Source organism: Leuciscus leuciscus (genome assembly GCF_965113295.1).
Source record: "Leuciscus leuciscus genome assembly, chromosome: 24".
NCBI lineage: Eukaryota > Metazoa > Chordata > Actinopteri > Cypriniformes > Leuciscidae > Leuciscus > Leuciscus leuciscus.
Window position 1 is genome coordinate 8,102,606 of NC_138723.1, and position 13,396 is coordinate 8,116,001.

The 13,396-nt window shown below is 40.7% G+C and overlaps 1 protein-coding gene and 1 long non-coding RNA gene across 5 annotated transcripts in view; both read right to left on the bottom strand.

Annotated features, from left to right (window-relative positions):
* LOC309489904 overlaps window positions 1-13,396 on the bottom strand; it is a 76,088-nt gene that overhangs the window by 36,355 nt on the left and 26,337 nt on the right. The window lies entirely within an intron of this gene.
* Window positions 1-13,396, bottom strand: part of LOC309489858 (up-regulator of cell proliferation-like) — a 257,487-nt gene that overhangs the window by 17,199 nt on the left and 226,892 nt on the right. For 3 of the 4 annotated variants that reach the window (XM_082158771.1, XM_082158772.1, XM_082158773.1), the window contains exons 2-4: window positions 11,306-11,379; window positions 9,358-9,489; window positions 9,092-9,160 (exon numbers count right to left, since the gene is read on the bottom strand). In XM_082158771.1, the coding sequence (XP_082014897.1) occupies window positions 9,092-9,160; window positions 9,358-9,466 (178 nt within the window). In that variant the 5' untranslated portion in view covers window positions 9,467-9,489; window positions 11,306-11,379. Of the gene's footprint in view, window positions 1-9,091; window positions 9,161-9,357; window positions 9,490-11,305; window positions 11,380-13,396 lie in introns of those variants that run through there. The other variant, XM_082158774.1, reaches the window with a different exon arrangement.

Sequence of the window (13,396 nt, forward strand, 5' to 3'; positions counted from 1 at the left end):
GTTTATCGGGCCGACCCGACCCGTTGAGAACTCTACTGAGCGCCTCATTGCAGGCTACAAAACAATAAATAAAAAGGCTCTAGTACAGTGTCATGCAAGTGTCTTTTTTATGTATTTCTTTTGATGTTTCTGTCTGACTTATTTGTAGTAATACTGTGGCTGTACAAATGTTAACTTTATCAATCCAACCAAAGAAACATGGTTACTACACTTTTACTATAGTAAAGCATGGTTCATTTTCATCGGGGTATTTTTAAGTATTATACATAAGTATAAGATTAAGTATAAAATACGTTAAACAATAGTTACACTATAAACTTTAAATATTTTAACTCCGAAAATAAGTAGCTTTCGTTACACACATTGCACATGAACGTCAGAACCAGCAGCCTCACAAACGACCTGCGTTTCGTTGATCTACGACGACGCCCTGCTTCACTCCTCAATTTGGTAAAACACATTGTAAATGTATTGTGGAAAAAAAGATGGGAATAGTAAATAAAATTATATTGGATATATAAGAATGAATGAAATGTAAAATGTTTTGTTAACAGTTGCGGTGTGCGTAACTAGGCAACCACGTTCTCGTTTACGTTGCATGACGTCATCGAAGTATGTCCCAGAACGTGCATACTCTTTTGCTACACACTCAAAAGTATGTACTTTTTCATCACAAAAAAAGTACATACTTTTAGGTCGTAGTATAAGTAGGCGAATTGGGACTCAGCCAGAGACACATTCTTCTTCTTCTTCTTCTTCTTCTATTCCTTTCCGGCAGACTAGGCACTATTAGTGCATTGCTGCCTCCCACTGGTGATAAAGATAGTCTACATTAAGGCTCCCCCGAGCCTATATTTTCCAATATATGCCCGCAGCCTTTAGGAAGTGAAATAGTTCCAATGCTCTTTCTGTTTGATTAGGACCATCAGCCATCAGAGTTTTAACAGAGAATAAATCAACTCCCAGAACGTTTAGACCAATGAATAACAATCTCCTTTCCTCAGCATATCTCGGACAGAACATGATGACATGCTTGACAGACTCCTGTACTCCACAGACGTGACACTTGCCATCCCTGTGCTTTCCCACCAGAAACAGCCCACTTGCCAATCCACAATGACCCAATCTTAGTCTGGCCAACTTAATCTGATCCATCCGAGGCAGGATAATTGAATTCCCAGGGTTGACTAGTGGTTTTATGTCATAGAACTTCCTCCCGCTAATGTCTTTACTCCACTCGTGCTGCCATTGTTGTGTCAGTCTTTCCTTAATGATGCTACGGCATTCCAGTCTGTCAAATGTGGCACCTCCACCTCCACATTTTCCCTAACTAAACTTGCCCTAGCAGCCTCATCAGCAGCCTCATTCCCCTCAACCCCCACATGTGCTGGAACCCACAAGAAACCCACACTACTCCCCCCGCCTCTCTAATCTATAAACACTAGTTAAGATCTCCCCGACTAAATCGAATCTAGCCCCTCCTAGTCCCTCCTCTTTCTCCCCCTATCGCCATCAAGCCAGATAGCGAGTCAGAACAAATGATGGCTTTCTCCACCCCACCTTCTTCCACCCACCTCAGAGCCCATATGATTGCTACAAGTTCAGCTGTAAAGATTGAAAGACCATCAGGCAACCTATGACACTGTCTAACATGAAAATGCGGAATATATAAACCAAAGCCCACTTTCTTACTCTCAGGGTCTCTAGATCCATCTGTATAAATATCTATGTAGCTATTCCATAAATTCCTAAGATGCTCCTGTACATAGTGAGCAACATTTCCTACACTTCCTTCCTTTATTACATTTTTAATAGATATATCTACATCAGCCTCAGGCAATAACCAATGAGGGATAGATGACCAGTAGACAGAAGGCACCATTTTCCTTTCCTTAAGCTTAAGCTCCTCTGCGTATGTCTTAACAGAATGTAAAACACTAAATCTATTAAGTCTACTCTCACCCTTCCTAAACTCCCAACACTCTGTTAACAAAGAAATTGAAGGAAGAGCTGACCCAGAGATTTTAATTTTTACGAAATAATTTAATGCCAATTTTGCACGTCGCAGCCTTAGCGGAACCTCCCCTGCTTCCACCAGCAGCGACAGAATCGGCGTTGTCCGGAATGCCCCAGTACATATCCTCAAAGCCCTAGATTGAACCACATCTAACTTACTAAGTGTGGACCTAGCTGCTGATCCATATGCAAGACACCCATAATCAAAAACTGATCTTATCATAGCTTTATAAATCATCAGCATAAGATTCCTGTCTGCACCCCAAGAGCATCCCACCAAACACCTCAAAATATTAATAACCTTTCCACATTTATTCACCATTCTACATACATGTTCTTTATACGTTAGCTTTTCATCTACCCAGACCCCAAGAAACTTGAAGACCCTAACTCTTTCAAGAGGTTCCCCATACAACTTAAGACCTAGACTTTCTGTATTCCTCTTCCTACCAAAAACCATATACTTTGTTTTTGTCAATGATAGTCTAAAGCCCCACTTATCACTCCAAGCCTGCACCTTATTCAAAGCACACTGCATTTGTTTAAATAAATACCCAGTATTACGGCCTCTCTTCCACAATGCTCCATCATCTGCAAACAAAGATCGCTGAAATCCACTTCCTACCTCATCAAACATATTATTAACCATTATATTAAACAGGACTGGACTGATTACACTACCCTGCGGAGTCCCATTATCTACAAACACAGAGTCAGAAAATCTCCCACCTACTCTTACCTGAATACACCGTGACCTCAGAAAGTCCTTAATCCAATGATTCCCCGAATCCCTGCATCATACAGCTTAATGATTACTCCTTCTTTCCACAGCATATCATAAGCCTTCTCTATGTCAAAAAACACACCTACCACCACCTCTTTATTTACAAGGGCTTTCTTGATATCATCATCCAACACTAAAATTGAATCCATAGTACCACGACCAAGTCTAAAACCATTCTGATATGTAGAGAAAAAGCCTTTCTTTTCCAATCTATATACCAACCTGTCAGTAACCATCCTTTCCATAATCTTACAGATGACAGCTGTAAGAGCAATTGGTCTATATGATCCAGGGCTTTCAGCTTCCTTACCGGGTTTTAAAATCGGCACAATCACTGCATGTTTCCATTCAGCTGGAATTGATCCTTCCTCCCACACTGTATTAATCAATGCCAATACCTCCTCTAATGCAAAGTCATCCATATGCTGAAAAATCTCATATCCCAATCCATCTCTCCCAGGAGTAGTGTGCCTCCCTCGTCTTATTGACCTTCTTAATTCATGTAAAGAAAAGAACAAATTGATTACATCACTATTGTCATTATTTTTGTTAAGTTTATGCCCTTCCTGCTCAAGCATCAACTCCCTCCTAATCAAACCATCACTACCAACATTCCTATCCCTGTGCACTAGCTGGAAACTCCTGACCAACAGATCAGCCTTATCCTCGTTACTTACCACTTCTCTACACCCTTCTACCAAAACAGGAATAGAAAAACCTCTATTAATTCCCGCCATCCGATGAATCATATTCCAAACCTGTTTAACAGTAGTCTCAGAACCGAGAGTGCCACAGAACTTCTGCCAACTCTCTCTCTTCGCACACTTTATAATCTTCCTAGCCTCAGCTCGCCGTTGCTTATATTCAACAACAAGGCTCTCAACAGGACATCTGCGAAGCTGCCTATAAGCTCTATTTCTAACCCGCACAGCCTCATCACAAGCCTGATTCCACCACGGCACTGCTTTCCTCTCTTTCCTCTCTCCCTTCATTCTAATGGCTTTTTCTGCTGCTTTCCTCACAACTCCACAAAAAGAATTACTTTTTTTTTTTAGGAGTTTAGGAGATTTTAGGAGATTAGGAGAGTTTAGGAAGTTTAGGAGATGTAATTAGCCAAGGTAGTACTGATGAGTGGATCAGTACTACCTTGGCTAATTACATCTCCTAAACTTCCTACCAACTGATCTCTGAATTTATCCCAATCTGCTTTTAGAAAATTAAACCCTCTCTCCACTCTCTCCTTCTCCACCTGCAAAACACTGCCAAATTCACAAAAAATAGGGAAATGATCACTCCCTAAGGTGTAAAGATCCATAGGATACCAATTCCCACACCTAGCAATTTCACCTGACGCAAAGGTTAAATCAATACATGACAGACTCCCACTATTCACCTGAATCCTAGTCGGTCTTCCATCATTTAACACCACCAAAATGTTTTTATCTATAAAATCTTCTATTAAAACCCCATTTCCATCTCTGATTCTGCTGCCCAAAATAGGATTATGAGCATTAAAATCTCCTGTCCACACTACTGGAAGTCTCACCTTATCCATTATATCATCTAACTTATCCATTTCTAACCGAAGACAAGGATTATAAAAATCACCAATGAAAACCTACCTGCTGTGCTCCATACCTCAATTGCTATACATTCCAATCCTGAGGTTATATTAACTTGCTTATATTGAACACCCAACCCCCTCCAGACGAATTTCTGTCTTTACGTAAACAAATAAAACCTGGCATCACAAAATCTAAAGACGGTTTTAACCATGTCTCCTGAATACATATTAACTGTGGTTTATTTTTTAAACCATCCACAACCTTTTTAAATTCCTGTCCATTAGCTATCAAACTCCTGGCATTCCACTGCAGGATACAAAACATGAATATACTAACTATCAATTTCATCATCGTCATCATCTTCCATTTGGCCTCCATTATTCTTTCCCCTTCTGTCTCTTGAGAACACATTAGATTAGATTAGATTCAACTTTATTGTCATTACACAAGTACAGGTACAAGGCAACGAAATGCAATTTAGGACCGACCTGAAGTTATTAAGAAATACAGCATAACATGAGGAGAGTTGAGGAGAAAAAAAAGGCAACCCACAGACTATGTTCCAATAGGGAGTACAGTTTGGGGACAGTAAAACACCTCAGCACATTTGCACATAATCAGTACACAACATGAACACACAAGACTTGCAACAGGGGAGGGGACAGGGTTGGAGGTAACCCAGCACAGGCAAGCAGCCATCCGGTCCTGCAGCCATTTCGTCACAGACCCGCCTGTCAGACTGGTGGTAAAAAGCGTCGAAGGCGTGGGATGGGGGCTGGGGGTTGGTGATTGCATATCTGTATCTGTGTAAGAGTTTCTGTATGTGTGGGCCTGAAGAGTCGCTACGCCTGGCATCCCAATCTAGGTGCCTCAGTCCGCAGGATGTCATAGCGAAACACAGCAGTTGCCATGGAGACAACCTTGATCAGGTCCCAGACAGAGTCAACAATCAGCAGGTGTCAGTGTGGAGTCGGGGAAGGAACGCAAGAGCGTCTCTTTGCAGTGCTCTCTCCAGAGGGAGTTGTTGTTCCAGCAGCGGCCTCGGCCAAGGCCAGTGCTGATAGAGTGGGGCCGAAAGCAGATAAGATTGTGGTTGTTTGGTCTAGGGACGAGTAGCCGCATTCCAATTTACACAGATCCTGGTCCGTTTGGGTCTCCGAAACGATCCATTTGCCTTTGCAAAGCTGTGAGCTTCTCCATGATGTTACCCATATTGTGGTTCATAGTCACAGTCTGAGTGCCGACAGCTCTGCCCACTGCTTCAATCATAACGGGCAGCCTTGTGGGGCTTTGGACAGCTGTCACCGTCTTCTTAATTCCTCGATAAACCAGGGCAGTGCCTAATCCAAACAGCAGAAAACCTGTTATCATGGTTCCGAATAGGTAGATATCTTCAACGTCCTCCACGGAAAGAGCCGCCAGACACACGACCCGCCACTTCCCCCACGCGTCCATCGTGTAGCCAGCTGCAAACGTTCCGGCAGGGCAGTCAGGTTCCCCCGAACCCAAGCTTCTCGTCGAGAAGATGGTGTCAATTGCGTTGAGAGACCAGTTGATCAATTCCATAATTTCTTAGTTTGGAGAGCAGTGCGGAGAGAGTCTCTCAAAGTACAAGACAGTAGACTAGACGAGACGAGAGGAGCAAAGCAGGGAAGATAAGGGAGAGGAGGGTGAGAAAATGCGACCGCCTTCGTTGAGAGCCAAAGCAAGAGAACGAAGAAATTCCTACATTTCTACAGATTCCTATACATTCCTACATTCCTACATTTCTACAGATCCTATACATATCTATAGAGGGCAGCTGGCTCAACCTCTAAAACCCCAAGACTCCTCTCAGCAGCCTTTACCACACTTCTAACAACATCTGAATTATTCTTAGTCTGCTTCATGTCACACATCACATCCACAGTGAAAGCCAGGAATTTCATCTTACTCACCACCACTGAATCTTCTGTTACATAAGCTACCGACGGAGGACATTCCTCTTCTCTTCTCCTTGAATCACTCACCTTACTACATGTTGCAATCTTTTTAACAGCCTCAGCATAAGGCACCCCTTTGTTAGTCTCTCTAAACTGCTGCACCCTCATAGCCTGCTTATATTGTTCACATTCACGATTTCCAGCTATGTGCCCTCCACCACATGAACCACACTTTACCACCTTCTCCTTGCACTCAGAGAACTCATGCTCACCTCCACATTTTCCACATCTTCTATCTCCTCTACAAGCAGCCACAATATGTCCATACCTCTGACATTTAAAGCACCTCAAAGGTAGCCTTCTGTATGGATGCACTTTAAATGACAAACACCCTAGGAACACTCGTTCTGGCAAGGCTCTTTCCTGAAAAGTTAGCACCACAGTTAATGAATCCCGCTTAGCTCCATCACAAAAAACTTTAAATCGTGTAGCCTCATCAATCCTCACCCCCTCTATACCCCTCATCAGCTCAACCATGGAAACCTCCAGAGAAACCCCATAAATCACCCCTTTCAAGCCCGCCTTGCTCCCTGGAATAAATCCTCTCACTCGCCTCTTCCCTATCGCATCCAGTGAAACAGCTTTGTTCATCTGAGCCACAGACTTGCAAAATACAAGCAGTTTCCCATCAGCCAAAATTCTTGCATTCAGGATATCACCCAACTCTTCCTTCAATGCCCCAGCAAGCCTAATTGGGTTGAGAGAACTAAACCCAGACTGCCCTTCCTTCAACTTAAAAATCACTTTATACTCTTCCAACTGGATACTGCTTCTTCTCATTACCTTTACCTGCTGATCTCTCCCTCCATCTGACTCTTGTGAATCACTAGTTTTGTTTCTCTTTTTCCTGTTCTTTCCCTTACTATTTTGTTCCCATCCACCCCCACCTTCATCCTTGTCCTGCATTGCAGGAGCAATGTCTTAATTATTGTAGGTTATTGCGATTTCACTGTTGTTTGTTCCAGCCGTTACTAGGGATGGCTGACGCGAAACAGTCGTTCCGAAGCTTTGCGAGATCCCGAAGCGCAGATGTTTCGAAACACTGATCCGAAGCGTGATTCAAAACACCCATGTCACGTGACTATGGCCAAACGAAGCCTCGAAGTGTTTCACTAAGTGTTTCATCAACACAATCGCACATCTGTATAAAAGTGAAATCAACACATATTGACCTTGTGGGTTTTTGTGAGAGGAGTTTGATTTTGAGATAGCGGATTAGTCCACCACGTGCGAGACGTCATAAACCAACGTGGTTGAATGATACTGTGCGACATACGGTTTCGGGAAACAGTCGTGACGAGCTAGTTGATTTCTCCAACGATGCATCGTACTATGGTAGTTAAGCAGCGAGCTATATAGTTGTACGGGAAACGTATATATAATACAAATAACAAAATGTTCTGTTGTTGGCACACTTTGTAGACAACCCCCCCCCAAAAGACCCCCCCCCCAAAAGAGCAGATAGCGGAACAGTGCGATTTGATTAGTTATAGGCTATTTAGGCTTACATTTAAATTTACACAACACATTGACTGATAGGCTAGAGACAGAAAGAGTATACATACAGTATGAGACATTAATAGATACATAGATATAAATATATATAGACAGCTAGATTAATAGATAGATACATATATAGATAGATTATAGATACATAAATAAATACATAGATAGATTATAGATAGATACATATCTAGATACATAGATAGATTATAGATACATATCTAGAGACATAGATAGATTCATATAGATAGATACATAGATAGATAGATTTGGATAGATAGATAAAATGGAGGCTCCCCAGAAGAGATGCCGTACATCTGTGGTGTGGGAGCATTTCCGTTTAGAAACCCCAAATAAAGTGAGATGTGTGTATTGTGATCGGCAGCTAGCCTACTGCAACAATACATCATCCATAATGCGCCATTTGAGGAGAATTTGAAATTTGCGTATTTGCCCAGAACTCATGATCCACTAACTTACTGGAAAGAGAACAGTAATCTTTCCTCATTTGTATGTCCTAGCTAAAAAATATCTTTGCATGCCAGCAACAAGTGTCCCTTGTGAGAGGATTTTTTCAAAGGCTGGAGAAATTATCTGTAAAAAAAGAAGTAGGCTAAGTCCTTCCACAGCAGAGAAATTAATATTTTTTAATAAAAATCTCTTAAAAAGTGAGACACTGTGGCTTGATTTCTTTTATTAATATTAATTTTGCAGGACCAAATAACATTATGCACAGTGAGGAGCCTATAGCTTACAAGCTTCACATATTAGAAAAATACAATAATAAAAAATAAATAAAAAATTTTAATGGCTCGTCAAGGTTGTTTCAGATCAACACCTGCAAGTGACCACTAGGTGTCACCGTTGAGACGGGTGTCGGATTGATTCGAAGCCTCGAAACAATATGGCCCATTTGGTTCAACTGCTTCATTGCTTCATCACGAAGCCTCGATCTGCCCACCACTAACCGTTACAGCAGGAAAAACACGCTTTCCATGACCTCTCGAAGTCCGCGAACAGGAGACAACACCCGACAGAGACACATGGCAAACATGAGGGCTTAAATACACAGACTAATGACAAGATAAGGGACACCTGTGAACAATGATCAGACAATTAACCAATGACAAGACACATGGCAGGATCACATGACAAACAGGGAATCACATGACAGACATGGGAACATGACATGAACCAAAAAAAAAAAAGTGACAACTGTCAGCCAGTTTAACAACACTTACCTGTAAGTGTCTGATTTGGCTGATGCTCAATGGGCTCTCCCTCATTCTCTGAGCCTGCCTCTGCCTCATCTTCAATGGAGTAATAAGTAATAGACATTTAATTTCATATAGCATACAGCATAAATCTATATAAATCCTATAATATACAACTCATTTAGAGCCTATGTTGTGTTAGCTTCAACTAAGACAAGTGATTATAATGGGAAATATACTTCCAAGAATTAAACTGACAAACTGTCTGCTATCTGTTCTATATGATGATTTACCTGCTGGCTTGCTGGAGCTTTGAATCCATGTTTGCAGTGTTGAACTGCCCTTAGAAGCCTCCCTTCGCGCTTTCTCTCTCTGTCTCCGTCTTCTTTTTTGTGAAGGCATTGTTTTTTTTTGTGGGGGGTTGTCTAAAAAGTGTGCCAACAACAGAACATTTTGTTATTTTGTATTAGATCTGATCGAGAGTACAATAATTTGATAAGACAGCTAATTCTAAGAACGTGGATATGTTGTACAAGTTGTTAGCACTAGCAGAAGACCAAGAGCAAAACATTACCGACAAAAAAAACAAAACAAAAAAAACAACAACCTAATTTCGCAGATTCAACCACTGTCTTGCAGATTCAACCACTACCTGTTAATGCGACAGCTTTCGTGAACTGTCAAGACTGTGTTTGAGGTATTATCATATTTAATCAACCTTGTCCTAGTTTTGTTTAGTAAAGTTTTAGGAAACTAAGGGCCCTATCTTGCACCCAGCGCAATTGACTTTGTACACCGACGCATGTATCATTCCTATTTTGCACCCGCGCAAAGCGGACTTTTCCCTCCACAGAAGCACGTCGGTAAGTTAGGAAATACACTTGCGCTCCCGGGGGCGGTTCAGCGCAAAGAGGAGGCATGTTCCGGCGCAAACGTTCATTCATGCTATTTTGCAGGTTTAGAAAACAATTGCGCCACTAACCAGGAAAAAATAGTTTAAAGTCAGTGGCGCGTTGCGCATGTTATTCATATGCTATTTTAAGGGCGCATGCTTGGCCATAATCAATGTAGCGTGTGCACAACGCACATAGCCTACACTTTGATTCTCTCATCTACACAGAAGCAGCAGTTTTCATTTTTGAATACATTATTACGATAGATAGATAGATAGATAGATAGATAGATAGATAGATAGATAGATAGATAGATAGATAGATAGATAGACTATTTATTATAAAAGCATACATCTAGCTTACACATTTACCCAAATTATCATACGCCTGTTTAACCGAAGTTAATTTGGGTGGGTTTCTCCATTTCAATGTAACTTCTCTCTTTTACGGCCGTGACGAGAGCGTTGCTCTCCTTGGCTGTGAACCGCTCCTGGCGCGCGCCTGGCAAATCCGCCGTTTCAATAGCAATCCGCTATGGAAAAAGCGCGTTTGCTCTTAAAGGGAATGTGAGATGACGCTCTGATTGGTTTATTTCACGTTACGCCCAAACCACACCTATGAATAATGAAGCTACTTCAGACCAACCCATTTTAGATTTGCGCCTGGCGCAATAGTCATTTATCCCGCCGGGAAAATAGCAACAGCGCCGAGACCCGCCCACAAAGTTACTTGCGCTTTGCGCTTTGACACTTGCGTTTCAGATCGTTAAAATAGGGCCCTAAATGTCTGAGCATTTTAGTCTAGTTTTAGTTAATGAAAACTAAGCCACATTTTAATCATGTTGCATAATGGTTAAATTGATAATCCTGATTATTTTGTTCAAAATTATAATAAATTATAATAAATATAAATTTATTTTTACATTTCATTATAATTATTACGGTTTCACCTATAAGCAGAAAAATCAAGAGAATGTCAGCCCATATGAATGGTTTATTTGACCATCTAACCACCATCTCATCTAATTTCCTGATTTATTATAGATTTATTATATCAGTGGTTTTCAATTCTGGTCCACCTGGGGACCCACCGCTCTGCACTAATGTCTCTAATAACTGACACAGTCAGTGCAGTTTATGGAGCTGTAATGATGATCTGAATCAGGTGTGTTAAATACGGGTGACATATAACATGTGCAGAGCGGTGGGTCCCCAGGAGGACCAGGATTGAAATCCACTGATCTATACAAAGATTGTAGAAGAAGAAGAAGAACAACAACAACAACAACAAACAAACAACAAATTAAACTAATAGTACTAATAGACAGAAAGATAGTACTAGTACTAACTCTGCACAGGGAATGCTTCTCTGAGGTCTGGAGGTGGCTGCACTTTTTCCTTTGATTTTCTATGCAATATCTCTCTGTTTAAACAAGAGCATGTTGTAATCACACAGGTAGATGCTGCACATTGGTGGTGGTTGAGGACATTCCCCCTTCCATGTAAAGCGCTTTGAGCACCCAGAAAAGCGCTATATAAATGTAACAAATTATTATTATTATTATTATTATTATTTTGTCTTTTAGAATAAAAGACAAATCTAGACTTTCATTATTACAGACAATTATCAAAGTATAGAACATTTGAAGCATAATGTAATAACTGCACATAATGTAAGAAGTATTACATTATTATTGTAATAAAATGTTCATATTGTAATAATCTTCTCAAAACGTAATAAAATCTTGAGCTCATAATGTAATCATTTTTACAGAATGAGAAATGTATTATATTGTAAACTCACCAGAAACATTTCATAGTTTCATAATTGTATTAGTACTCCCTTTAACCAGTGTGGATTGGAGAGATCCTTAAGTGTGGTACGAGGAAAAATACTATTCTTGACAAGTGTTATGGTAATATTAAGGACACTTATGTAGCCAAGGACTGTGGAACTCAATTCGGGGAATGACTAACATGACCCCAAGGAAATCAATGTTCGTCTGCAATGAATTCGATAGGGCAAATAACTGAACAATTTTTATATGAGATTTGAGACTGATACTTTTAACGAATGCTGTGAAATATTGAGCAAAGTAATTTATAATAGTTGTGACAACTGTTCTTTCAAAGACATTTGCTGAGGAACTCACACCAGCCTGGCATAGCCTTTTTCAGCTTTCTGTTGATTTGCATATAGTACCAGAGCTTTGGAAAAAATCTGATGTTGCAGTGAGCAGCACGGGATCCCCACAAGGATGTGTTAGTTCGCCATTTCTATTTACTTTTTACACAAATGACTGTATTAGTAATCAACCAAATCAAATGTATTTAAATTTCCGGATGATACAGTAATTATGAACCTGTTAACAAAGGATTCCAGCATTGATGAGTCCAAAGCAGCTGTGGAAAGGCTTGTCGGCTGATGTGATGTCCATCACCTCCTGATCAATGTCAAGAAAACTGAAGAAGTTATTATAGATCCCAGATCAGTGGGCGATAGGAGCTCTGTTGTGATACATGGACAGGATATTAAACAGGAGGCTTCCTACAAGAGTCCACATCGACAGTGAGCTCAAATGGCACACACACGTCAAGTTTTTGTTCAAGAGTCCATCAGCGACTACATTTTTTAAGAAGATTAAGATTATATGGAGTCAGTAGCAATATTATGCAATTTTTTTACAGAGCCACGATAGAGTCTGTCTTACACTACGGAATCTTCATTTGGTTTGGGGACCTAACGGTGAAAATGAAAGCTCAAATAAGTAGCTTGGTCAGGTTAGCAGGGAAAATTATGGGAATACAGACACTCAATTCTTACAAGATAATTTTGAGATGTCTATGATACAGCATGCCAATAAGATTTTATCGGACACGTGTTGTGTTCAGAGTATGTGTGATGAACTCTGGTAGGAGATACTGTACAGGGTCCCGCTATGCAAGCATAATCACTACAAACATTCGTTTGTTCTATTGTCGACAAAACTGGGCTGGGTTTTCTGATAACGTTGTCTCTTAGCGCGCTACGAAGACTCTTAAGGTATAACTTAACTAAAGGTATACCATTTCTAGGCGTGTTCCCCGAACCATACCTTAGGAAGCTGCTTAAGATATCCCTTCTTACGTGCGACGTTACCCGGTGCTGTCCGTGGCGATGCTGCTGAACTGGGCCCGGTTTCCCAAAGCGTTCTTATCTCTAAGTAGTTCTTAACCTATTCCTTAACCTCTCTCTTAACCTTATGGGACGGTTCCCGAAACGTTCGTACGCTAAGTATATCTTTTGTAAGTCACACTTTCGTAAGGTTGGTCTGGACCACTCTTAGCTTTACCTTATCACTGTTGCAGGTCTATGAATATAATTCTGAAGTTTTAATACACCCAGACAGTATTAAATTAGGCTAATTCAAGTGTTTTCATGCAAAGAATAAAATTGTCAA